Source organism: Danio aesculapii, chromosome 9 (genome assembly GCF_903798145.1).
Source record: "Danio aesculapii chromosome 9, fDanAes4.1, whole genome shotgun sequence".
Lineage (NCBI taxonomy): Eukaryota > Metazoa > Chordata > Actinopteri > Cypriniformes > Danionidae > Danio > Danio aesculapii.
In genome coordinates this window covers 13,251,127-13,275,607 of record NC_079443.1, presented here as the reverse complement: position 1 = coordinate 13,275,607, position 24,481 = coordinate 13,251,127, and the positions used below count along the sequence as shown (strand labels likewise).

Genomic DNA, 24,481 nt, shown 5'->3' with positions numbered 1-24,481 from the left:
CTGAGTTCTATAAACACTTTTGGTCTATTTTATCACCACTTTACATCCGTTTATTAAATGAATCAAAACAAAAATCAAAACTTCCAGATACCATGAACACAGCCACAATTGTACTCCTCCTCAAACCCAATAAAGACCCAACATTACCATCAAGCTATCGTCCAATTTCATTAATCAATGTAGACACTCAAATAATTGCTAAAACACTTTCCCATAGAATAGAAAAAATCCAGATCCATCCAGATCAAACCGATTTCATTAAAGGTAGACAATCATCAAATAATACACGCAGACTCGTTAACCTAATACACCACTCATCAATAAACAAAAACATATCTATCATAGTCACCCTTGATGCAGAAAAAGCTTTTGATAAAGTTAACTGGAAATTCCTGTTTTCTACATTGGTTTTGGGGAGTCATTTATCAACTGGATTAAAACTCTCTACACATCACCATCAGCTACCGTCATTACTAATGGACTAACATCACGCAGCTTCACTCTACACCGGGGAGCTAGACAAGGATGCCCACTCTCTCCCTCCCTATTCACCATATTCATCGAACCACTTACAGCAGCTATACGTCAAAACAACCTCATCAAAGGAATATCTCATCTAAGTCTTTACGCTGATGACATATTATTATACTTACAAAATCCCCAAACATCATTACAAGAAACAATAAAACTTATTGACACTTTCTCAAATATTTCTGAATACTCAATTAACTGGAATAAATCTGCTATACTTCCGGTACATTCCGATAGTGTGGATGTGACATCCCAAACATCACAAATCCCTCTGTGCACCAACTACATCACATATTTGGGTATCAATGTTTCCCCCAGGCTGTCAGAGTTGTTTGGTCTCAACTATACCCCACTACTTAAAAAATAGATGACGACCTTCAACGCTGGATGAACTTACCACTATCCATCATGGGCAGAATATCAGTAACCAAAATGTCCATACTCCCAAAAATAAACTATTTATTTTCAATGATTCCAACACAGCCCACTCGTACCTGGTTCAAAACTCTAGATTCAATTATCACAAAACAAGACCCCAAGAATTAAATTGACAACCCTACAAAAACCAAAATCACAAGGAGGATTAAAAGCACCCCATTTTTACTACTATTTTTGGGCAAATCAGCTTCAAAACATACACAAATGGATTAAACCTAACTCAGAATACACCTGGCAAGATATTGAACAATCAATCTGCAAAGACATTAACATTTCAGAATTACCTTTTCACAGTCAAACAATCAAGAAACATCACGGTTTTAAAATGCCGACAATAGAAGCAACTCTGACAGCCTGGTGGAAATTCCATCAGGTCACAAATTCCCCACCCACTCCATCTAAATACACCCCAATCTGGAATAACCCTGATTTCGTAGCTAACAAGAAACCACTCAACTTCCGCACATGGGCAGATAAGGGAATCACACAACTTCAGCATATCGTTAATAATAATAATAACCTGGCACAATTTTCGTATATAGCCCAGACATACAGCATTAGGAGTAATTGCTTCTTGGAATATTTACAAATCAAATCGTCAATTAAATCAAAATTACTTAACCAATCAATCAATCTAGACATTTCCCCTCAAATCTCAGAGTTTATTAATATATCTTACTACAAAAAATTGCTCTCCCAAATATACAAAATGATATCAAAATCAGACAATGCATTAGTTCTACCAACTGCTAAATGGTAAAAAGACTTATCCATTACTCCCAATGCTGCACTCTGGACTCAAATTTGCAAAAACACATTTTCCATGACTAAAAATGCTAATTTACAACTTATACAGTATTAAGTACTTCACAGAAATTATTTAAAATGGGTTTCACGTCAGAAATATGTTCACATTGCACACAAAACACCCCAGACACTTATCTTCATGCCTTATGGCATTGCACTTCAATTAAAACATTTTGGGAAAAGGTTACTGACACACTCTCCAACTTAATGGGATGTCACATCCCATTGTCTCCTTCCCTCTGCATATTAGGTGACATATCCACAATAGATATAAATAATACAAATGGTCAATTACTTCTGGTGGCGTTAACTATTGCCAAGAAAACTATCCTCATGAACTGGAAATCAAGAAATACCATTCACATCTCATCCTGGAAAAATTTATTAACAGAATTCATCTCCATAGAAGATTCTCTTTGCCTAAAGCCATTCCCCAACAACACCTTCATCAGTACATAAACAAGAGGAGAGGGGGGAGAGGGGGTCAGGTAGAGGTAAGAGAAAAGAAAATATATATACATATATATGTCTTTAATATCAAATCTAATTAAACATGAATAAATTAAAAGGAAAAAAACAAAAAGTTCTATCAAACTTTTTTTTCTTTCATTTTTTTTTTTTGTTTTAGTTTTTCCTCTTTGTTTTTTCTCTTTTTTTTCCACAACCATGTTCCATATAACTTCAAAGGTAACAATAATAATAATTATTTGATTTAATGGAAAGAAGAAAGAGAAAAGAAAGAAAAAAATCCTTGCATATACTTACATATACTACACTCACAGGGTAAGTGTGGCGTGGGCATGGCAGCCTGTGCACTGCACTGGACTGATCCATGCCACACGTCATACTTTTTTAATGCATCACAAAGCAACTGGCAAACAGTATACACTTTAATGATGATTTTATACCTTCCACCACCTCAAATTATTGTGAAAGCTGTTGTTGTTTTATTATTATTAGTATTATCATTATTATTATCGATGTTAGTATATCATTGTTATCACATTTATCGTTCCTCTCGATATTTCATTCTTTTTTATTATTATTATTATTACTATTATTAACTAATCCTAGTATTACCTAAATTCTTCTTTTCAATATTATTCTTTACTTTGAGTTTTTACTGTCTGTATATTATCATAGTAATGTTTTTTTTTTCCTTCTCTCAATATTCTCATTGTCTTGTCTGCTGCTAATTGTTTTCACTTCCTTTTCTTCTTCTACCCTTTCTTTTTTTCTCTCCTTTTCTAATTTTCTAATCTTCTATTGCTTCTCTTTCTTTTTTCTACTTATTATTATTATTATTATTATTATTATTATTATTATTAGTAGTATTATTGTTATTATTATTATTATTATTATTATTATTATTAATAATATTATTTGTTCTGTTCCTGAAATCCCAACCCCACCCCACCCCCCTCACCTCCTCACTATTATCATCAATATTATTACTTCTACTTTTGTTATCATTATTATTAGTACTGTCCTGACTTGTCCTGTTATCTCCTCATTATCATTATTACAAGTATCTCTACCATTGTCATTATTCAGGTTGCTGTAGTTGTAGTAGTAGTCATAGTAGTAGTAGTAGTGGTTGAAGTTGTAGTTTGGGTTTTGGAAGTAGTAGTTGAAGTAGTATCTGTAGTAGTAGATGTCGTTGGTATAGTGGTATCAGAAGTAGTGGATGTGTAGTAGTAGTAGTAGTAGTCATTGTCGTTGTCTGTGTAGTAGTATCAGAAGCAGTGGACGTTGTTGATGTAGATGTTGTAGTGGCAGTCATTCCTGTAGTAGTATCAGTAGTAGATGTAGTAGTAGTATCAGTGGTAGTGGTCGTTGTAATAGGTTCAGTAGTAGTACACATTGTAGGAGTAGTAGTGGTTGTGGCTGTAGTAGCAGTAGTAATAGTTGTAGCATTAGAAACTCTCTGTAGTAGTAGTAGTAGTAGTTGGTGTAGTACTTGGGATTTATTTTCATTATTATTATTTTTATTATTGTAGTGGTTGTTGTTAATGATTATTACTGTTGCCCTTTCTTGCTTGTTTGCTGTCATTATTACTATCATTATATCACAAGCATTGTTGTCACTCCTTATATAAGTTACTTGCTTCATTTAGTGACTGTTATTGTTCCTTTTGTATGTACTCTGACCTGTTTAACAAGTTACCTTTACATGCACACATGCGCGCACACACACACACACACACACACACACACACACACAAACACACGCACCTACCGGTACTTGATTGTATTGTTTTTGTTTTTTGTATTTTTGTTATTGTTTTATTTCTTTGTATTTGCATTCTCAAATTGTGTACCTTTTGTATATTCTAATAAAAAAAAATAATTAAAAAATAATAAAATAAGATAAAATAAGAAGTTGAAGAGCCCAAAATCAGATGCTAATCTCCATCACAGTGACCTTAAATGAACTACAACAATTTAATTAAGAGCTTTTGTTCACATTTGACAGAAACAAAGTCAAAGAATAATAATGGGTGAAGATCCTGATGCTTGTAGAGTTCTTTAATGATCCTCTGCTGAGATCTTGAGAAATTACATTTTGTGTAATAAATGTTATTTTTGTTAATTATTTTTTTTATTTAGAGTTTTTTTTTTCACTTGCTTTCATCTTTGGTTTTGGCTGTAATTTGTGCTATGTGGTCTTGTTTTTTTTCCTTCAGTGATTCTGCTTGTCTACAGTTATTCATCAATAATTCTCAATCCTCCTTTAATGAGACACTTAATTATCTCATTACTTCATCACTGCCTTAGTGTTCAACACTCTGTAGTGAGGACACTAGTTAGGATTTTGCTCTGAGATTTAAGGGGTTAAATGTGTTGGATGAAAAATACATAGTGTTGAATGTATTTTTAATGGAATATTCTGTAAATTTATGAATGTAAAAAGTTAAAAACAGAAGATCACTGGAAACTACAGCTACCAGTATTTTCTTTGTAAAATCAAGAAAAAAAACAGCAAAATACTGTATTGTGTCACCATTGTGCAGGATAGTAGCGTCTGTGATGTTCAAGTCCAAGATGAATTAGGAGTATTTGATGTTATCTGCATCTTCTTTTATTTAAAAGAAACTGTATAGTTACTAATGAATTGAAAAGCTGTTTGTTATTTACAATCACACATGAAGGCAATAATGCATTTAATGAATAAGAATAAATAAATAAGCAAGGGCAAGGAATCAGCACACTGTAATTTAAACTGTTTAAGTTTTCTGTAGTTAAAATACTTGAGATGAAAAAAATGTAGTTTTGAGGCATACAACTTTGAGTATTGTTTTTTAAATGTTTTGAGTTACTTGTACTTAAAACAAAAAGACAAAGATACTAATAGATATTGAGTTCATTCAACTTAAAAGTGGTTCTTTGTGCACTTATGTTTTTTGAGTAATGTAAAGTTAATGCCATGAGAATGAGTAAGCAATATTTTAAGTCACTTTAACTTAAATATTTAAGGTGATTTCATAAGTTTTAATTTAACTGTAATGAAAAGGGTATGTAGAGTGTAATCAAAACATTTAGGTTTTGAAATATTTAATTTTTAAGTTCATGATCTTAAAAAATTTATATTTCAAAACTTAAGTATTTTGATTACATGCTACATACTGAGTTAACAAGTTACATAATTTTTTTTAGTTCTGCTTACCAATTTGGGTTTACAGCGTAATACCAAATATCAAATGTTTAAACCCTAAGGATTTGTCTTTTTATTATTATTATTATTATTATTATTATTATTATTATTATTATTATTATTATTATTGAAAATTACACAAATACGTTAGTGAAAACGGTCTAGCTTGTCTCTGCAGTTCAGTCCAGATGTTTTTCATCACACATGGAGAGTTGTCCTTGGTTGAATTCCATGGCTTGGAAAGACTGCTGGTGGCAGGACTCTGTGGAACAGGCCTTGACAGATTGTGGATGTAGTGTTTAAAAATAGAGCCAATCTCAGAGCTGCGCTCCCAAAGTTCCCACCATTGTGCAGTCTGGGAACACAGCAGAGGGCAAACCTTCTGCAACAGGCCATTCCACAGACACACCTAAAACTTTTTAGTTGAGGCCCTAAAGATCCTGATTAAATTGTGCTTTCATTTCACATGATAGAACTTGAGTTGAGTTGTCTTTTAGCAGTCATCAGTCCAGAGCCACCAAAAGTCACTACAGCAAGGACATCAAGAGTGTACAGCAAAGGAATACTGTGATACTCTGTGGTGTAACCAACTTCTTTAGTCATTTGTTATGCTTTTTATACGGCACTGTCAAAATTACAGAAAATATATCTCTGACTGTGATTGAAATGTGGGCAACTGCTTTCTGCGTATTGACTTTCATTAAGCTGCTCTAGTCTCAGGCACCCTCTTCTGGTGCTGCAATACATGTGGATTAAAAAAAAAAACTTTTATAGTTTTTATGCTTTATATAAGTACATTTTAATTCATTTCAGTAAAGCATCAGTCACAACTTTACATTAGGACTAATAACTTAAGATACAGGTCAACATATTGATTCACGTCAAGATGTATAGTTCAAAAAATATTTTTTTTAATCACAACATTGTCAAACATAAAACATTTAATCTATCCCTGTTGATTCAATGTACAAACAAATCTAAATGTATAATGGAATTATGTCATACTTTACATTCATTTGAATGATGGTTTTACATCTTTTAAATGTTTACACAAAGTGTAGCTAAAATAGTAAAAGATAAATACTAATAAAGCTACTGCACTGTAAAATTAAATGTTGCACTGCAATTTTATTATGTGTGTTAGCCTAAACAGTGTGCTTAAAATCCTGTTTTCTACTGTTTGTTGTTTTGCTTTGATTTAATGTGTAATCTATTGAAGAGCTGTTGCAAAACGATGAGTTGTTTCCTGTGCTGTATGCAAATAAAGGTCTACACAGAATAGTGTGTGTGTGTGTGCGTGCGTGCGTGCATGCGTGTGTGTGTGTGTGTGTGTGTGTGTGATTGTTTTAACTTCATTTAGCAAAACTAAAAATTCTAAATTTATCAAAAGCTTTTCTTCAAAAGATAAAGATGATTTTCTTCACTCTCATTGTGTGACTGGAAATATAATTATTTTTTTTAATTATGCTTAAATCATACAACCCAAGTACTTGATGTCTTTTAAACATTTGTTTCACAGAGCTTCACAATCTGTTTCACAGAGCACAGATGGCCTGGAAGATGGTCTACAGAATGTTAATATTTTATCAAATAAACGTAAACAATATTTATTTAACCATTGAGTTTTGTCATCTCCATTGATCGGGTTACATAATTGCTCAAACACTGGAACAGTCAACATAGAACAATTATACTTAACTGAATGTATGCAAATATGAATATGTTTATACATTACTTTGATTAAGCTGCAAAATTAAAATGAGATTTTTTTTAATGATTTTGAGTAGATGAAGCAGTGAAGTAAAACAATCACCTGGAAAACATATATAGATCAACAAAAAACAAATACACTTGCACAAACTACACACATCAGATGTGTCTGTGTTCAGAGGTAATGTTAGCACAGTGCTACAGTCTGCAGTCTGTTTATCAACATTTCAAATGGAGATCAGTTACCAGGTGGAAACAGAAGGAGCAGGGGTTACACCTCCCTCAATAACCAATCAATGCATTCTGAGCTCTATATAAGAGCTTGTCTTAGAGAAAAAAATACATATGTAGAATCGAATGTTTATCATTCTAATGACAGAGGTCTGTAAAGAGAGAAAATTCAGTAGAATATATCAAAAGGATTGTTTTTTCCTAAAAAATACTTTCCTACTTACGTATTATATTTAATTCTGCATATATTTTATTGATATCTTGCTGTAAAAAAAAAAAATTGTTTTTTTTCTAACAAGAATTATGGCACCTATTTTAATGAACAACACTGGAAATAAGCAAAACAATTACATTCGGTAAGAAAAACTACTTGATCTTCACTCACCATTTACTGACATACTTTTTTATATGAAATACCTTTTTTAGTAAAATACAGTACCTATGTACTAACCTTCTATAAGCATACTCGTACATTTATGTTAACTGCACTCTGTTAACATTTAATGTATTACAGATTTGTTTTTCACTGTCTATTATCTTAATCTAAGATAGTAACTTGTTTAATGTGTCATAGACAGGCGGAGTATGTGAATAACCCTCATCTGGACGGCATGGAAGAGGACATCTTGTATCATTTCAGCCTGAGCACCAAGACCCATGACCTGCCCCAGATGTTTGGAGATATAAAGGTGTGTCAGGCAGCTGAAAGCAGATTTAAAGTTATATAAAAACGCAATTCTTCTGAATTAACAAAAATCACACATTATCATAACATATTATAATATTATACATATCTTTCTGTCATTTTCTATAGTTTGTTTGTGTTGGTGGAAGTCCCAATCGAATGAGAACGTTTGCTAAATATATACATGAGCAGCTGGAGATGCCCAGCAACACTGCAGACATTAAAGATATCTGTGAAGGAACAGACAGATACTCTATGTATAAAGTGGGACCTGTGCTTTCCATAAGTGTAAGTCTATTACATATGGATGAAGTTTGAGTATGAACTATTTGTCTTCTAAATTATGTGACAGGCTTAAATACACTGTAAAAATTGCTGTTAAAATGGTCAGATTCTACAGTAAAATAAGGTTTTTTTACTAAAACAGTGATATTCTGTTAAAACAGTGCATTCTGGGTATTATTTTTGTTTTCGAGAAAGTAACCAACAGCAGAAAACTGAGTTAACCAAGTTCAGATTCGACATTTTCAGGTCTGTGCTTGAAATCACACTTTGTGCCCTCGTTCACGGTGCGTGTACGTTTCGGGTCTGTGTACAACCAGGGTATCTTCCGTCCAATCCATATCCGTTTTCAAACAAAAAAAAAATGAAGGAAACGGCCATTGTTTTGTTTTTCGTTTACTCCCAAGAAACCAAAAAAAAATCAATTTTGGCTCGATTTTTGTTTTTTGATTTAGGGTAGGAAACGAAAATCAAAAAACGACTCGTTTTTTGTTTTTCATTATCTGTTTCTAAAATGAAAATCCAATGACCAAAAGATACCCTCTGTTTGGTCAACCAAATCCAAGCTCGTGACGTAGCCCTAAAAATAAGAGCCAGCAGCCAGCAACTAAGTTTACATATTCTATCATTTGATCAGTTTACATTCATTGTGTATGCATAAATTAAATAAAAATGTAAATTAGCAGTATTATTAGACATTTGTCATTAAAATAAGGTCATAATTTAACTTCTTGCTGCAGAACCTGGTTTGCATGATTATTTCCGAGCAAGGCCTATATAATAATATTATTAATAATAATAATAATAATAATAATAATAATAATAATAATAATAATAATAATATATGCCTATAGTTCGCTACCAAACATCTTTCTGCTGTGCACCTGATGCTGAGCAAGACATTTGCGAACAGCACCTGGTTTGCATGATTGATTCCAAGCTACTGTAGGTCTAAAAAATAACAACAACAACAATAATAATAATAATAATAATAATAATAATAATAATAATAATGTTCACTAAGTGTTTTTTATTGTTTCATTTTATAGTTTTTAGCAGGACCAGAATAAAAACACATTGGGCCCAGTTGCTATAACAAAGGGTACTAATTTTTATTATTTTATTTCCTCCTATTGATTTTGATTAGGTTATTTATATATATATATATATATATATATATATATATATATATATATATATATATATATATATATATATATATATATATATATATATATATATATATATATATATAAAATAAAATCGATTTTTTTTATCTATTTTGTTTATGGCAAGCTATTTGAAATATTTAAAATAAGTGGGTTTAAATAATAATAAACAAAAAAAAAAAAAAACAGTATGATCGGTGGCAGTGCAACGAGCAACATCTCCAGGTACCCAACTCATTTAAGAGCCGAACTAAAAGAAGTTTAAGGGCAATAAGCCTGTACAATACAGTCAGCCACAAGACTTTCAAGACATTCTAAAACCCTGGATTAATGAACATAAAGGAACAATTTCAAATGAACTAATTAAACACATACATACACTATCAAAAAATCAGTTAAATCTACAGAAAAATACCAGCAGCTGTTGTTGCCAGAATTTTCCCATATAAATGTTTTAATTTACGGAAAATAATTGTATTTCATGAACTGACACAATGTTCAGTTCACAAAAACATAGCTTAGTGTACAAATAAAACATTCAATGCAATGTGCTCATCTGTGTTCACAATTAGGAAGCATAATTTTACTACTTTAGTAACTATACAGTTAACTGAACCAATAGAAACTACACCTATTTTAGTTCATCTTGGACTTGTACCCAGATGCTACTATCCTCCACAATGGTGACACCAAAAAACGTTTTACAGTATTTTGCTGTTTTTCTCTTGATTTTACGGAAAAATACAGGCAGCTGTAGTTGCAAGTAGCCTACTGTTTTTTTTTTTTTTTTTTACATTTTACGGTCGTAAATTTAATTTACAGAATTTTTCTGTTAAAAATACATTCCACAGTCTGTATTTTTCATCGAACACATTTAACCCTTTTAATGCCAGAGCAAAATCCTCACTAGTGTCCTCACTACAGAGGGTTGAACACTCAGACAGTGATGAAGTTAATGAGATAATTAAGTGTTTAATTAAAGGAGGATTGAGAATTATATGCTTATTTCACGCGGCTGCCATTTTAAAGAACCAAAGCGAGGCTGCAGTGGGAAGAAACCCGGAACAAGCACTTAAAGCTGCGGTCACACTGGGCTTTTCTTCCCATAGACTTCCATTAATATGCACGCGAATGCGTCAGACCGGAAACGCAAGGTCATGCGTCCAGTTTCGCAGGTTGCTGCTGAACCAAAAATACATGGCAACCGAGCAGCCAGTAACTTACCGTTTTTTTTTTAACGGGACAGTTTTTAACAGTGTAGACTTCATGCCATATTAATATTGTTAAAAAAGTGAACATTTTTCTTGGCAGTCTCTTTTAACCTGAGCCAATAACAAACTGCTTATACAAATGTAGCATTGTGGAAGTACATTTTGCATGGTCAAGCACTACTCGCCTTTCTTTAAAATAAATAAATAAATAAAAAATGGGCAAAGATAGATGAGTAGTTAAAAAAATACTGACTGAATGCTACTCGATTTCTTAAACAAAAAAAAAATCTTACATCATATTAAAAAAAGGAATAGAATCACTTTCTTGTTTTTTACTTGCATTATTGCTGATGTATTTTCTGGTATGTGTTTCTGATAGCATGGCATGGGTGTTCCCTCCATCTCCATCATGCTGCATGAGCTCATTAAATTGCTCTATCATGCTCGTTGTCGTGATGTCATCATCTTTCGCATTGGCACATCAGGCGGAGTTGGTGAGCACTTCTTGCTTATTGTATCACAGACATGTGAAGCAAAAATACATCACTCTAAAAAGTTTAATGATAAAATCGGTCAATCAATTCTAAGCCATTACATATAAGAGCTTAGTACTGTTTGAAGGAAGAAAAAATTAATTAAATAGGTTTGCTGCTCTGTAATTCTGGAGAAAGGGATATTTAGCTTTTTCTTTGACTACACAGGCCTGGCTGCAGGTACCGTAGTGATCACAGATAAAGCTGTGGACTCATTCTTCAGGCCACAGTTTGAGCAGGTGGTTTTGGGAAAGGTAATCACCAGGAGCACAGAGCTTGATGTGGATGTGGCCCAGGAACTGCTGCAGTATTCATCTGAGCTTACAGATATGCCCACTGTTATTGGAAACACAATGTGCACGCATGATTTCTACGAAGGTAATTTGTTCGTTCACCCATGTTTTTTATTTTGTTTGTTTAGTTTTCGTTCAATGTATTAGCCCATACTATTCACACAGAATAAAATGCTCTGTCAAATGCATAAAATAAAAAATGTGGTTGTAAGATAGGTAGTTGGCTCTGAAGGTTTTTTTTTACCCCTAATAGTGTTTACTTTTAGTGAAGTGGTGTGATTCCCCAGCTAGCAAAATTCACGTGGCTCAAATCCGGCCCTCACCAGACACTTAAATTCGGCCCACATACCGCATGGAATGATGGTAATTGGGCGGTCCACTCCTGTTTGCCAGATATGGGCCACAATTAAGCCATAGCCATACCACATGGCAGCTAGAATTCAACCAAATAAACCAAAATTGTCCCTATTCTGGGCCACAGTTTGCTTTTATTCTGGCCCAGATCTGGCCTACACCTTACACTTGCTGGGTGTGGCAAAGTACAAAAATCCCAGCATGCATTGCAGTATGAAGACATTATATAGCTTATTGATGCTACAGTTTTCCTTATTTGCTTTTGATTCTGCTGTTTATGTTGACGTTGTTGATTTTATCACTTTTAGTCTCCTCTTTGTAAGGTTTGTGAGCGTTGTTCATTTTGTTAATTGTCACCGTTGTTGAGGTTCATGTGCTGATTATTGATGTCTCTGTGTGCAAGAGGTAAATCATAGAACTTTTTTAGCTTACAAACCTTCATTATTCTGTGGTATGTGCAAGCATGGTATTACATTACTTCTAATAATGGATTGAATATTGACTAACATCAGTGAATTATATTATTTAATCACAGGTTGTGCCTGACTTAATTTAATTGTTAGTTTACTTGTCTTGTTTGCTTTAATGAATAAACTTTTCAAGCAAAATTCTTAAAAGTTACAGCAGCCTAAAAGTAAATTTATTTAAGTGGTTCAGGGCTATGAGCCCAACTAAAGCAAACACTTTTCACCATGATGGTGACTTTAGTCTATGTGGCCCACATATGTTTCAAGATAACTGGGCCACATTGACCATATCTTCTCTGGGCCGCTTCAGGTTAACAGCAACATTAGCCAGAGCTAACTGTGCCAAATATTTGCTAAAAGTGGCCCACATTTGTTTTAAGATAACTGGACCACATTTGTCATATCTTCTCTGGGCCACTATAGGCTAATGGTTGCATTAGCCAGAGTTTACTGTGCCAAATATTTGCCAAAAGTGGCCCACATATGTTTTAAAATAACTGGGCTACATTTGCCATATTTTCTATAGGCCACATTAGGCTCACAGCCACAATAGCCAGAGCTTGCTGTGTGAAATATTTGCCCAAAGTGCCACACATATGTTTTAAGATAACTGGGCCACATTTGCACTTACACGTGTGAGCCACTTTAGGTTTAGACCCAGATTACCCTTAAATGACTATGCCACATTTTTGCTGACTGTGGCCCACATTTGTCCTCCATCATTTGGGCCAAATTTATCATTTTTCACATGGGCCACATTAGGTTAAACTTCAGATTACATTTTGCCATAAGTGCCAAATCTGGCCCATACATGAATTTGAATCTTTGGCCCCCCCCTTTGCCATTGTACAGGTGGGCCACTCCAGGCTCACATTCATTTTGTCTGGGCCGAAGAAATACCACCAATGCTGCATAACTGCCTAAAGTGGCCCACATTCATATTCTAAAAGGCCAACTATTAATCTACTATCAGATTTGCCAAGCATTAGCTTTAAAACTGTATTTAAAGCATTGCACTTTGCACCCTATTAACCATATTCATGATAAATCAGAATCTGCTTTTGAAGATTTTACCTTAAAATTTAGTTTATTCCATCTAGAGACATGCATGATCTCTTTTTCCTCTTTTAGGTCAGGGGCGACTGGATGGAGCCGTGTGCTCATTTTCTACTGAAGAAAAATTTGAATATCTGCGGAAAGCAAGTGAGGCAGGTGTCAGAAACATTGAGATGGAGTCCAGTGTCTTTGCTGCCATGTGTCATGTCTGCAATCTTAAAGGTACTTTAGATAATTACAGTGTATTCTGTCATTATCATCACATTAACAGAGCCTAAAAATAACTGGGTGTGCCCCTAATCATTATGAGAGCACACTATACAGATAAGACTGACATTTAAATAAATGTATAATATAATAAATATATTGTTAAAGGTAATAAAACAAATATTTTTCAAAAATCGACATTTTATATTATACATAAAAAATATTGTCATATTGCCTGACCATTGTGTTTCAGACCAAAAAAAGGGAGAAAAACAAATCTTTACATTGCATGTAAATGCAAGATGATTCCTTATATATCCAAATTGATATGCTTGAGAATGAGGAGCACAAAAAACATTTCCAAGTCTGCTCACATAAAAATAAATATATTGTCATTTGTAGTAAATTCTATAGTGTTCTTGAACAATACTATTGTAAAGTGTATCATATATAGTATCTTATAGTATTAACAAATGTTTGTTTATAAATGCTTTGCAGCATACTGTAGTATTTATTAGTGTAATTGTGAAACTATATAACTGTTAAACTGTAATAAATACGGAAGTATACTTTAGTTCACTATCAGCTTGGAAACTCTGAGTTTCATTAGCATGGCATATTGGGGGAATTGCCAAATGACCAATCACTCTGAAGAGTAAGAAAAAGGGTGGGTCATGACGCGATCTCGGACCTTGAATCAAACATGATGGCAATGTTTTCCTGAGCTGCTTCAGTGGTAAGACTGGAGGTGTCATTACCCCCGGTCCAGCCACTGGACCGACTAGATGGGTATGACATGGAGGCTAATAAGAGGGGCAAACCCTATGAGCCCCCGTCCCCTTCTTTTTGGTGGTGCACAGTGAGCTCATGTAGACATACGAAGCAAAGCAATCCTGACATGGGCCACCCAGAGAAGAGGAAAACTGCTTTTTCCTCAGTGGAGAGCCAGGGATCCCCATTGCTGCACAACACCTTGCCACTGGCCAGCCACCCGACTGCAACCAAATTTTCAAAAAGCATAACACTTTTCCACATCTCCGGGTGTAAAAGCATGAACTCTACCAGCATAGAATGTGATGCCTTCCAGCTCGCAACCTCGGTACACTTCACCACAGGTTCAGAGGGTGTCAGAGAATGTGCTCCTTTCTATTACACCTCCAGCCTCTTCGTGGGATACTGGGAGGAAGGTAAGAGCCAATCTCTCACTTTTAGCTCTTCCTTGGGACTCCTACAACTGGTCCTTCAGCAATCACTCTGGTACCTCTCGTTCAGGCACTAGCAGCCTGTTTAGAGCTGCCCAGTCCATTGCACTGGCTCATTTGGATGATCAGACTCAACAATGCGATTCAGTGGGGACAGAGCATGTCTTATCTTAGAATGCAGCTGGACTCAATCTTCATGATGGCGCACCTTACCAACGAGTGGGCCAGGCTGGTGCTGTCCTGGCTGTTCTACAGAAAAACAGTGGTGCCACTCAAATCTTTTCAGAGGCTCCTGGGGCATATAGCATCTGCAGCCTCTGTCACGCTGCACAAACTGAAACATGTTAGGCCACTTCAGTCCTGGATTCATAATTGGGTCCCCAGATGGGCATGGCACATGGGGATGCAGTGGGTGACCATCATAACCATGTTTCTGGACAGAACTTCTGAGTTGGGTACCCTTAAAACAAGTGTTCAGGCAAGTTGTCATGGTAAAAGATGCTTCCAGTACAGGCTGGGAGCCATGTGCAATGAGCATGCGTCTGCAGGTTCGTGGACCAAAACCCAGTTGCATTGGCATATCAATTGCCTGGAGCTGTTGGCAGTGTTTCTCGCCCTCCATCAGTTCCAATCAGTGTTGGAATGGAAACACATTCTCAGTTCACGTGTCTGAAATCACTGCATGTTGTTCACATCCTGGTCAACCTCAACTGTGCAGCCAATGAGCTCTCACAGCAGCTGATGCTCCCAGGATAATAGAGACTCCACCCTGGTGTGGTTCTGCTGATATGTTGGGCTTTGGAGAAGCCCAGATGGACCTGTTTGTTCCTCCCGATACCTGACCCATTGTCGGTTGTTTTATTTTTTGACTAAGGCCCCCCCCTCTGTACGGATGTGCTGCCTCACAGATAACTCCAGGGCCTGCACAAATACCTCCACATGTTGTTCATAGATGCAGCACATGCACCGTTTGGGTGACCTAATAGCTTTAGTGCACTGTAAAACCCAATAAGTTAAGGTAACTCAAACCATTTGAGGAAACGGATTGGAAAAAACCATTTAAGTTCAAAGACTAATCCTAATGAGTACTGTGAACTTAATCAATTTGAGTACACAAAGCAATTTGAGCACAGTAAAACCCAATAAATCAAGAGAACTCAAATCAATTGAGTACTGTAAAACCCAATAAGTTAAGGCAACTCAAACTGTTTGAGGAAACTGATTGCTACACACCATTTGAGTTCAAAAACTAATCTATATGAGTAATGTAAATTTACTCTATTTAAGTTGAAGTAAGGAGTTAAGTGATTAAGTTAGTGTTGATTGAGCATTTATGATGAACACCTGCTGTTATAAAGCAGAATTACTGAAGAGAAACACAAAACTAGAGCTGACTTTACATTTACATTTAGTCATTTAGCAGACGCTTTTATCCAAAGCGACTTACAAATGAGGACAAGGAAGCAATTTATACAACTATAAGAGCAGCAGTGAACAAGTGATATAAACAAGTTTCAGGTGTGTAAAGTCTAAGAAGCAAAAGCATTAGTAAAGTTTTTTTTTTTTTTTTTGAGAGAGAGAGAGTACAGTTAGTGGTATAGCCAGAGAGGCAGTTAAGATTAGGAAGGAAAGTGGATACTAAACAGTTGAGTTTTTAGTCGTTTCTTGAAGACAGCAAGTGACTCTGCTGTTCTGATGTAGTTAGGGAGTTCATTCCACCAACTGGGCAGATTGAATGTGAGAGTTCGGGAAAGTGATTTCTTCCCTCTTAGGGATGGAACAACGAGGCGACGTTCATTCACAGAACGCAAGTTTCTGGAGGGCACATAAATCTGCAGAAGTGAGAGCAGATACGAAGGAGCAAAGCCAGAGGTCGCTTTGTAAGCAAACATCAGAGCTTTGAATTTGATGCGAGCAGCAACTGGCAGCCAGTGCAAACGGGTGAGTAACGGAGTGACATGTGCTCTTTTGGGTTCATCAAAGACCACTCGTGCTGCTGCGTTCTGAAGCAGCTGAAGAGGTTTGATAGAATTAGCTGGAAGCCCGGCTAGTAGAGAGTTGCAATAGTCCAGTTTGGAGAGAACAAGAGCTTGAACAATAAGTTGAGCTGTATGTTTAGATAGGAAGGGTCGGACCTTTCTGATGTTATAGACTGTGAATCTGCAAGATCGAGCAGTTCTAGAAATGTGGTTAGAGAAGTTTAGTTGGTCATTAATCGTTACTCCAAGGCTTTTTACCATTTTGGATGAAGTAATGGTTGCCCCATCCATCAAGATTGAAAAGTTATGGTGTAGAGTCAGGTTGGCAGAAACTTCAAGCATTTCCGTTTTCGCGAGGTTAAGCTGAAAATGATGATCTTTCATCCAGTGTGAAATGTCTGACAGGCAGGCTGAAATGCGAGCTGGAACCGAGGGATCATCAGGGTGAAAAGAGAGGTACAGCTGGGTATCATCAGCATAGCAGTGGTAAGAAAATCCATGTTTCTGGATGAAGATGTCGTGTAGATGGAGAAGAGAAGTGGCCCAAGAACAGAGTCCTGAGGTACCCCAGTGTTTAGATGCTGTAGGTTGGACACCTCTCCCCTCCAAGACACCCTGAATGACCTGTCCGAGAGGTAAGAACTGAACCATTGAATAACAATGCCTGCGACGCCCAGTGACTCAAGCGTAGATAGCAGGATCTGGTGGTTTACAGTGTCAAAAGCAGCTGATAAATCTAGCAAGATGAGGGCAGATGATTTAGAGTCTGCTTTAGCCAGTCTGAGATCCTCCACGACCGAGAGCAGGGCAGTCTCAGTTGAGTGGCCTTTCTTAAAGCCAGATTGCTTGTTGTCCATGAGGTTGTTTTGAGTAAGAAAGTCCAGGACTTGATTGAACACTACTTTCTCCAAAATCTTGGCCATGAATGGAAGCAGGGATACCGGTCGGTAGTTTTCAAGTAGCGTTTGATCCAGGTTGGGTTTCTTTAGCAGTGGGGTTACCCTAGCCTGCTTAAATGAAGTAGGGAATAGACCAGAGTCAAGAGATGTGTTAATTATGTGAGTCAGTGTTGGTATGACTGCAGGAGAAATGGCTTGCAAAAGATGAGAGGGAATGGGAACAAGCGGACAGGTGGTTGCATGGCTAGATAGCACGAGATTGGACACCTCAGACTCAGAGAGCTGGGAAAAAGAGGTGAGTGTGTGTGGTGTTGGTGGTGTATCTTGCGTGTTTGTTGTAGGTGCAGCAAATTGAGCACTGATTTTTGCAGTTTTGGTGCAAAAGAATGTAGCAAATTCGTCAGTAGTGAGTGTGGAGGATGCGGGTGGAGGAGGAGGATAGAGGAGGGAGGAAAATGTTTTAAAAGGTAAGCGAGGATTGGTGGCACTGTTGACTTTTTGACGGAAGTATGTCTGCTTTGCAGAAGTAACCTCAGCCGAGAAAGAAGACAGAAGAGTTTGGTATGTTATGAGCTGTTCAGGATTTTTAGTTTTTGGCCAAATTCTCTCAGCAGCCCGAAGTTTTGAGCGATGATCACGGAGAACATCAGAGAGCCAGGAAAATGTCCGGCTCCACACACAAGCTCTTACAGTAACCAAGGAAACAGTGGCTAAACTTTCTAGTACTAAACACAGATGGCTGAAAACAATTTTAAATGTCCTACAACCATACACAACCAGCTGAAAGAAATAAAACACATTCAATCTTTCAACATTTCAGCAGAGGATCATTAAACAACTCAACAAACAGTATGAGAAGCTTTACTTATTACCAACCTACTTGAGTTCATCTGCCTTCTGAAATTCTATGAAAATAATAATTTACTTAAGACATCACCACTAATGTGAACAGTGTTTGCTTTATGGATAAGTATTGAAGCATTCTCCCAGCAAGCACTGCAATGTGAGACGTGTTATTATCATTAAGACTCATGGGCTGTATTTCAAATCTTCTCAGATGTGCTTTTGATATCGAGGATATATTGATGCAGACTAGAGTGCAAAACTCACTCAAGAAGTCCCAGAAGTCATTGCAACTAGAGGTAGCAAGTGCAGCATTTTATATAGATTTATTAATAAAGTTCAGAGATACAACTTATTTATCTCAGGAGTTTCCCAAAAGGAAATGGTGAATATAAACATTAACATGAAAATTTTAATAAAGGAATAAACGCATTAAGGGTGTTTATTTGCTGAAATTCGTATTGAAATTGGTTTTATTTGTATTGTGCAATGTATAGTAGTATATTAGTCTTTATGCATAGTATATATTGTGAAAAAGGGGGAAAAAACAATAAATCGTTGTATGAATGCTGTAATGTTTAAATAATTTTCTGTTAAAAATGTGTGAAGGTCACATGACCATTAGAAAGAAAGCAGCATCCCATTTCTCACAGGATGCGTTCTCTGTTCTCGCAGTTTCCCGAGTTCGTTCTTCCCAGGTGACCTGGCAAGACCGGTCTTCACAAAAAAGCAAGTCCATTCACTGCGTTCTTGGAATTGAGAAAGAGCCATACTCTGATTCTTGACGTCTCTATCCCTTAATTTGTTCTGATGTGAAGAAAACATTCATGTATGTTTGTTTAGAAGCCCTTAATAAAGTATAGTTAAATTAAGCATCTACTTTATTCAATACTTCACATCCAATAACATATCATCAACTTTATTATAAATGAATTTAAATAACAATATTAATTATGATTCTGCAATGTAATTATTTAACCTGATAGCATTCCTTCTTTTTCTTGTCAAACTTAAAGGGCACATAGGTTACCCCTTTTTTCATATTTAATACAAGTCTTTTGTGTCCCCAGAATGTGTCTGTAAAGTTTCAGCTCAAAACACCCATCAGATTATTTATTATAGCTGTTTGAAGTGTCTATATTATAGCTGGAAAAAAGGTTTTGCTGTTTTTTTTGTACTGGCATTTAAGGCTAGTCCTCCCCGCCCACCGTTCGCACGTGCCTGTCAGCAATCGCCGCCCTCGGCTGCCTCAGGAAGCAGATCTCACATAACGTGTGTGAGAAATACTACAGTAAGAACTTTAACAATTAGTATTTGATGCATTTTTTGTGGATTTGCAACAATGAGTCACACACAATGTCATTACAAAGTTCACGCACACACACAGCAAGGACACAAACACATAGCGCAGACACATACACACACACACGTAGCGCAGATATACACCCACACACACATAGCTCAGACACTCAGACACACACACACACACACACACACACACACACACTCACTCACACACACACACACACACACACACACACACACACACACACACACACAGAGAGAGAGAGAGAGAGCGTTAAGCTTTGCACTCGTTTTGCAGGCATATGTGACATGATACTGGTAATATCCACTGCTGTATGGATATATGTTATGTTCATGTACAAAATATACCCGATTTAACATCCACAAACCGCGATTGAAGCATCTTCCTTTATAATTGTTCTGACACGAGGCTGTGCTAATTAAGTGAATCTGAAGTGAAACGCTGTAATTCATTACACACATGCTCAGTTTTAAAACATTATAAACTCTTGATCACGTGTGATGATGATTGATGATCCTAGCGAACTGAACACACCTTTTATTCCTGGCTGCTTTGCGCTCGTCCTCTCTTGATGATATGATTAAACACGTGACTACCGGACATGTTAATGCGCACAGCTGTCAATCAATATTGGTGGGCGGGGGGACCGCACTCCTACATAAAGTTAAAAACCGCTCCAATTGGTCCACCGTTTTTATGTTGTTAAATTTAAAAAAAAAAAAAGGACTGGGTGAGTTTATTTCACCCCAATATGTGAGTTTATACACTTAAACACATTTCTGTCCAAACAGCTTGAAAAGTAGATTCTTCACCATAGGTGCCCTTTAAAATTACAACATTCAAGAGAAACTAACACTACAAATGAAGTCAAAGAGACCTACAAAAGCAACCGCTGTTCTGATCAATAGTGACGTCTAACAATATTTTTTCAGTGGATTGCAAAGGGCTTTTGTATACATCTAACAGGATCAAAGTCTAGCAGGTTAGTAATACGAGAAAGCTGTTGATACTGTTTGTGGAGTTGTTTATTGGTCCTCTGTTAAGATTTTAAGAGATTGAATGTGTTTTATTTCATTTAAGGCTGTGACTGAAGTCAGCTCTAGTTTTGTGTTTCTCTTCAGTAATAGGTAAAAGGTACTCTTCAGTAAAAGGTGTTCATCATTAATGCTCAATCAACACTAACTTAATTACTTCATTAACTTCAACACTGTGTTCAAAACTCTTTTCAAATGAGTATAATTAACTTCCAGTAAATTTTGAGTAAATTTTTGAGTTGGGTTTTACAGTGTGGTTAACACCATCACTCAAGCTAGAGCACCCTCTATGAGGCATGCCTACTCCCTGAAGTAGAGTTTATTCGCTGAGTGGTGACTTCTGTCATAAAACCCCCCCGAACATGCCAGATCAGTGTTGTGTTATCTTTTCTTTAGGATAAGCTGTTGCCAAGGCTGTCACCCTCCACACTGAAGGTTTATGTTGTTGCCATCTCAACTCATCATGATTCTTTGGATGGCAGCACGCTTGGGAATCATAACCTCATCATCCGGTTCCTCGTTCCTTTCATTACTTTTTGGAATCTCTCTGTAGTTCTAGCAGGCCTTCAGTAAGATCTGCTCGAGCCACTCGACTTAGTAACTTGAAATCAGTCCATGAATCTGCTGGTTTTGGTCAGCCTAAATTTCAGGCACTTTTGCTATGTGCCTAGGGTTCCTACCAATCCCTTTCCAAAACAGTTAGTAAGCATGCAAGTGCTGCCTGCGGAGGTGGCAGATCCAGCCCTTTAATTGCTGTGTTCTCATAAGATTATCTGAGCAGCTCTTCATCTATTATGGTGGTGTGCAGAAGGAAAGTGCCGTAAGCAGAGGTTAGCACACTGGATAGGGCGACACACAACACATTCACAAGATTTTACAGTCTTAGAGTTGAGATGGTTTCTGGCTAGCTGGTGGAACCTGACTGGTGCTACCCAGCAACCAAGAGGAAAGTAAGCTTGGTTCACCATTCTCTTATTGGTTGGGTCTTAGGTTGCTGGGCGACCATCAACAGTTTTCTCGGAGGATGACAAGCTGACAAAACATTGCTGTCACTCTGATACAAGTTTTATTTATGGAGAAAATTACAAAGCACTGCCATGTTTGGGTGCTCTATGCTTGTCTGAGAGAATTAGTCTACTCAAATGTGCTTATTCCATACAAAGTATGACAACAGTCAGGTCTTGTCACGTGACTCGTAGTGCGTTCGTGGCATTCATTCAACTGAGTGTGTCTGGAAGGCGCGAGTGCTTAACGCCACTTGAACGAGCAAGTCGTGCACCTCAACTGGAAATAACAAACTTGTGCGAACTCTAAAAAAGATATGAAGATAGAAACGATAGAAAGATAGAAACGACCCCTAAAAGTCTGCCGTTATTTGCGATCTGCAGCAGTTGATCTTCTTGCACAGACATGGTGAATTCACCTGATTTGTTGACAAATGTGTTACAGATATATTCCTTGGCAGTTCGCAGGTCCTTCGCTGGGTCTTCTCCCCTTAGCAAAGAAACTTTCCAAAGACGTCTGTGGGTTAAAGTTGGGCGCTCAAGATGTAAGCGAGAGATTACAGTCATTTTTCAAAATAAAAGATTTTTCAAAATAAAAGATCGTTTAGAATTATTAATGATTTCTTGTGCGGCCCGGTACCAATTTATCCTTGAACTGGTACTGGTCCGCGGCCTGGTGGTTGAGGACCACTGAGCTATATACTCAGCTGATTAAAATCAGCCACACCTACAAGGAGCTGCTCTTGCCAATTCATAAGCATTCACTGTCCATATTTCTTACTCTTCGGAGTGATTGGACATCTGGTAATTCCTCTAATATGTTGCGCTGACATATTGTCTCTGTTCCCTTCTTACTAATTAAATATTAAGTAATCAACTTTTTTCTTATTTTTTTATTTGTTTTGCAGCTGCAGTGGTGTGTGTGACTCTTCTGAATCGGTTTGAGGGGGATCAGATTTCTACACCTCATGATACTCTTATGGAATATCAACAGAGACCACAGCGTCTTGTGGCCCACTTAATCAAAAAACGACTTGGACTTATCTTATAAAATCATGCAATGAACATCTACAATGTACATAATTCTGTTCATAGTATCTGTAAATTGTTAATGTTGACTTACTTTCTCTCAACTCAATGAAAACACTTTTAGTATCATAATAGTCTATATACTGTACACGATGGGAAATAAGTATTGAGTATGCCATGTTTTTTTTGTTGTTGTTTTTCTGGGAGTAATATTTCTAAAAGAGCTGTTGACATGGAATTTAACCAAATTTTGGTAAAAACCCAAACAATCCAAAAAATTTTTTTTACATTTGTAATAACAATGAAATGACACAAGGAGAAAGTACTGAACTACTGAAATGTAATTAATACTTTATATAAAAGTTTTTTTGTTTTTTTTTTGGTGATGGCAGCTAAAGAGGACTCTCATATGGAAATTTCATGCATTGCTCAGGTGTGACTTTTTTCACAGACTTCAACAGAGTGTAAAATAAGCTTGATGGTTCTCACGGTCTCGTCCATCAAATCAGATGTTTTTTATTTTTTTATTTTAGATTTTGTATTGGATTAAAGTCAGGGGAATAGCTGGGCCATTCTACAGATGGATTTTCTTTCTCTGAAACCATTTTAAAGTTTCCATGGCTGTGTTTTGCGTCATTGTCTTGCCGAAATGTCCATCCTGGTTTCATCTTCATCCTCAGGTACAGTAATGTAGATGTTGGACTGAAGCAGCTAATTTTAATTTACAATGGTGAAGGGCAGAGAGATTTCAGCTGCTTTACTTCATGTGTTCAACACTTTTTCCCATGTATCATTTCATTTTATTACACATAACTTAATTTGTAAACTTATTTTTAACATTTAAACATTTCACAACACTTCTCACAAAAAATGTTACAGAAATACATTCTCTCATGTACAATATAAAACATATTTCAAGATGCCTTTGTAATCACTTTGTAATTTTAAAATAGAAATAGAATTATGCAAAAGTATTGTAATGAGATATGCACAATGTTTGATTATTTTTACAATAGTAAAATGTCTGTATGAACACTTTGCATATGCAGGACTTTTGCCCGCTCACGTGCATAGTGGAAAGCAAACACCAAAAGGTGCAGATATCAATAATGAAAATGTATCTATCAGAAAATGCTTACCAAATGTTTATTAAAAATGCCTTAAATGTTTAGTTTACAATACCTAATGTATAGTTTTGTTTTACTAGTTGTTTTGTATTATAGAACTTAATAATTAAAGTTTATGAGTTTCTTTAAACATGCTTTTAAATGATGATTCATGTTTTAATATGGAAATTATTCATAAAATCACTTTGCCTCTCCAGGAATATTTATTTTCATAGATATTGTAATAAAGAAGGAGTTGTCCAACACTTATGTACCTTTTTATGAGAACAATTGTGTACCTTCATTTCAATTGTACCATAACAGGTAACAGGTAACAGGTAAAAACTAATTTAGAGAAAAATTCTGTATTTTTTCCAAAAAAAATCTAGCAACCATAGCTGCCAGTATTTTTTTCGTAAATTTTACAGA

General features: G+C 36.2%; 1 protein-coding gene across 4 annotated transcripts; it reads left to right on the top strand.

Annotated features, from left to right (window-relative positions):
* The first annotated feature begins 7,501 nt into the window (after window positions 1-7,501).
* upp2 (uridine phosphorylase 2) lies at window positions 7,502-24,209 on the top strand. 4 transcript variants are annotated; one of them, XR_008838328.1, is made up of 8 exons: window positions 7,502-7,728; window positions 7,947-8,061; window positions 8,187-8,345; window positions 11,099-11,213; window positions 11,421-11,630; window positions 13,498-13,644; window positions 22,363-22,462; window positions 22,826-22,910. XR_008838328.1 is itself a non-coding variant. In XM_056464924.1 (7 exons), exons 1-7 carry the CDS (start codon window positions 7,676-7,678, stop codon window positions 22,966-22,968), a joined length of 942 nt encoding a protein of 313 aa, XP_056320899.1. In that variant the 5' UTR covers window positions 7,502-7,675; the 3' UTR covers window positions 22,969-24,209. The 4 variants fall into 4 exon arrangements, 3 of the variants coding, with proteins under 3 accessions (XP_056320899.1, XP_056320900.1, XP_056320901.1); XM_056464924.1 differs by lacking the exon at window positions 22,363-22,462 and having other exon boundaries at window positions 22,826-24,209; XM_056464925.1 differs by lacking the exons at window positions 22,363-22,462; window positions 22,826-22,910 and adding an exon at window positions 19,228-19,424.
* The last annotated feature ends 272 nt before the right edge of the window (window positions 24,210-24,481 follow it).

Coding starts and splice junctions, on each gene's coding strand:
- upp2 (XM_056464924.1), top strand. CDS start 7,676: ATGGCACCTATTTTAATGAACAACACTGGAAATAAGCAAAACAATTAC. Junction 7,729..7,946: donor AAGCAAAACAATTACATTCG/GTAAGAAAAACT, acceptor AATGTGTCATAG/ACAGGCGGAGTATGTGAATA. Junction 8,062..8,186: donor AGATGTTTGGAGATATAAAG/GTGTGTCAGGCA, acceptor CATTTTCTATAG/TTTGTTTGTGTTGGTGGAAG.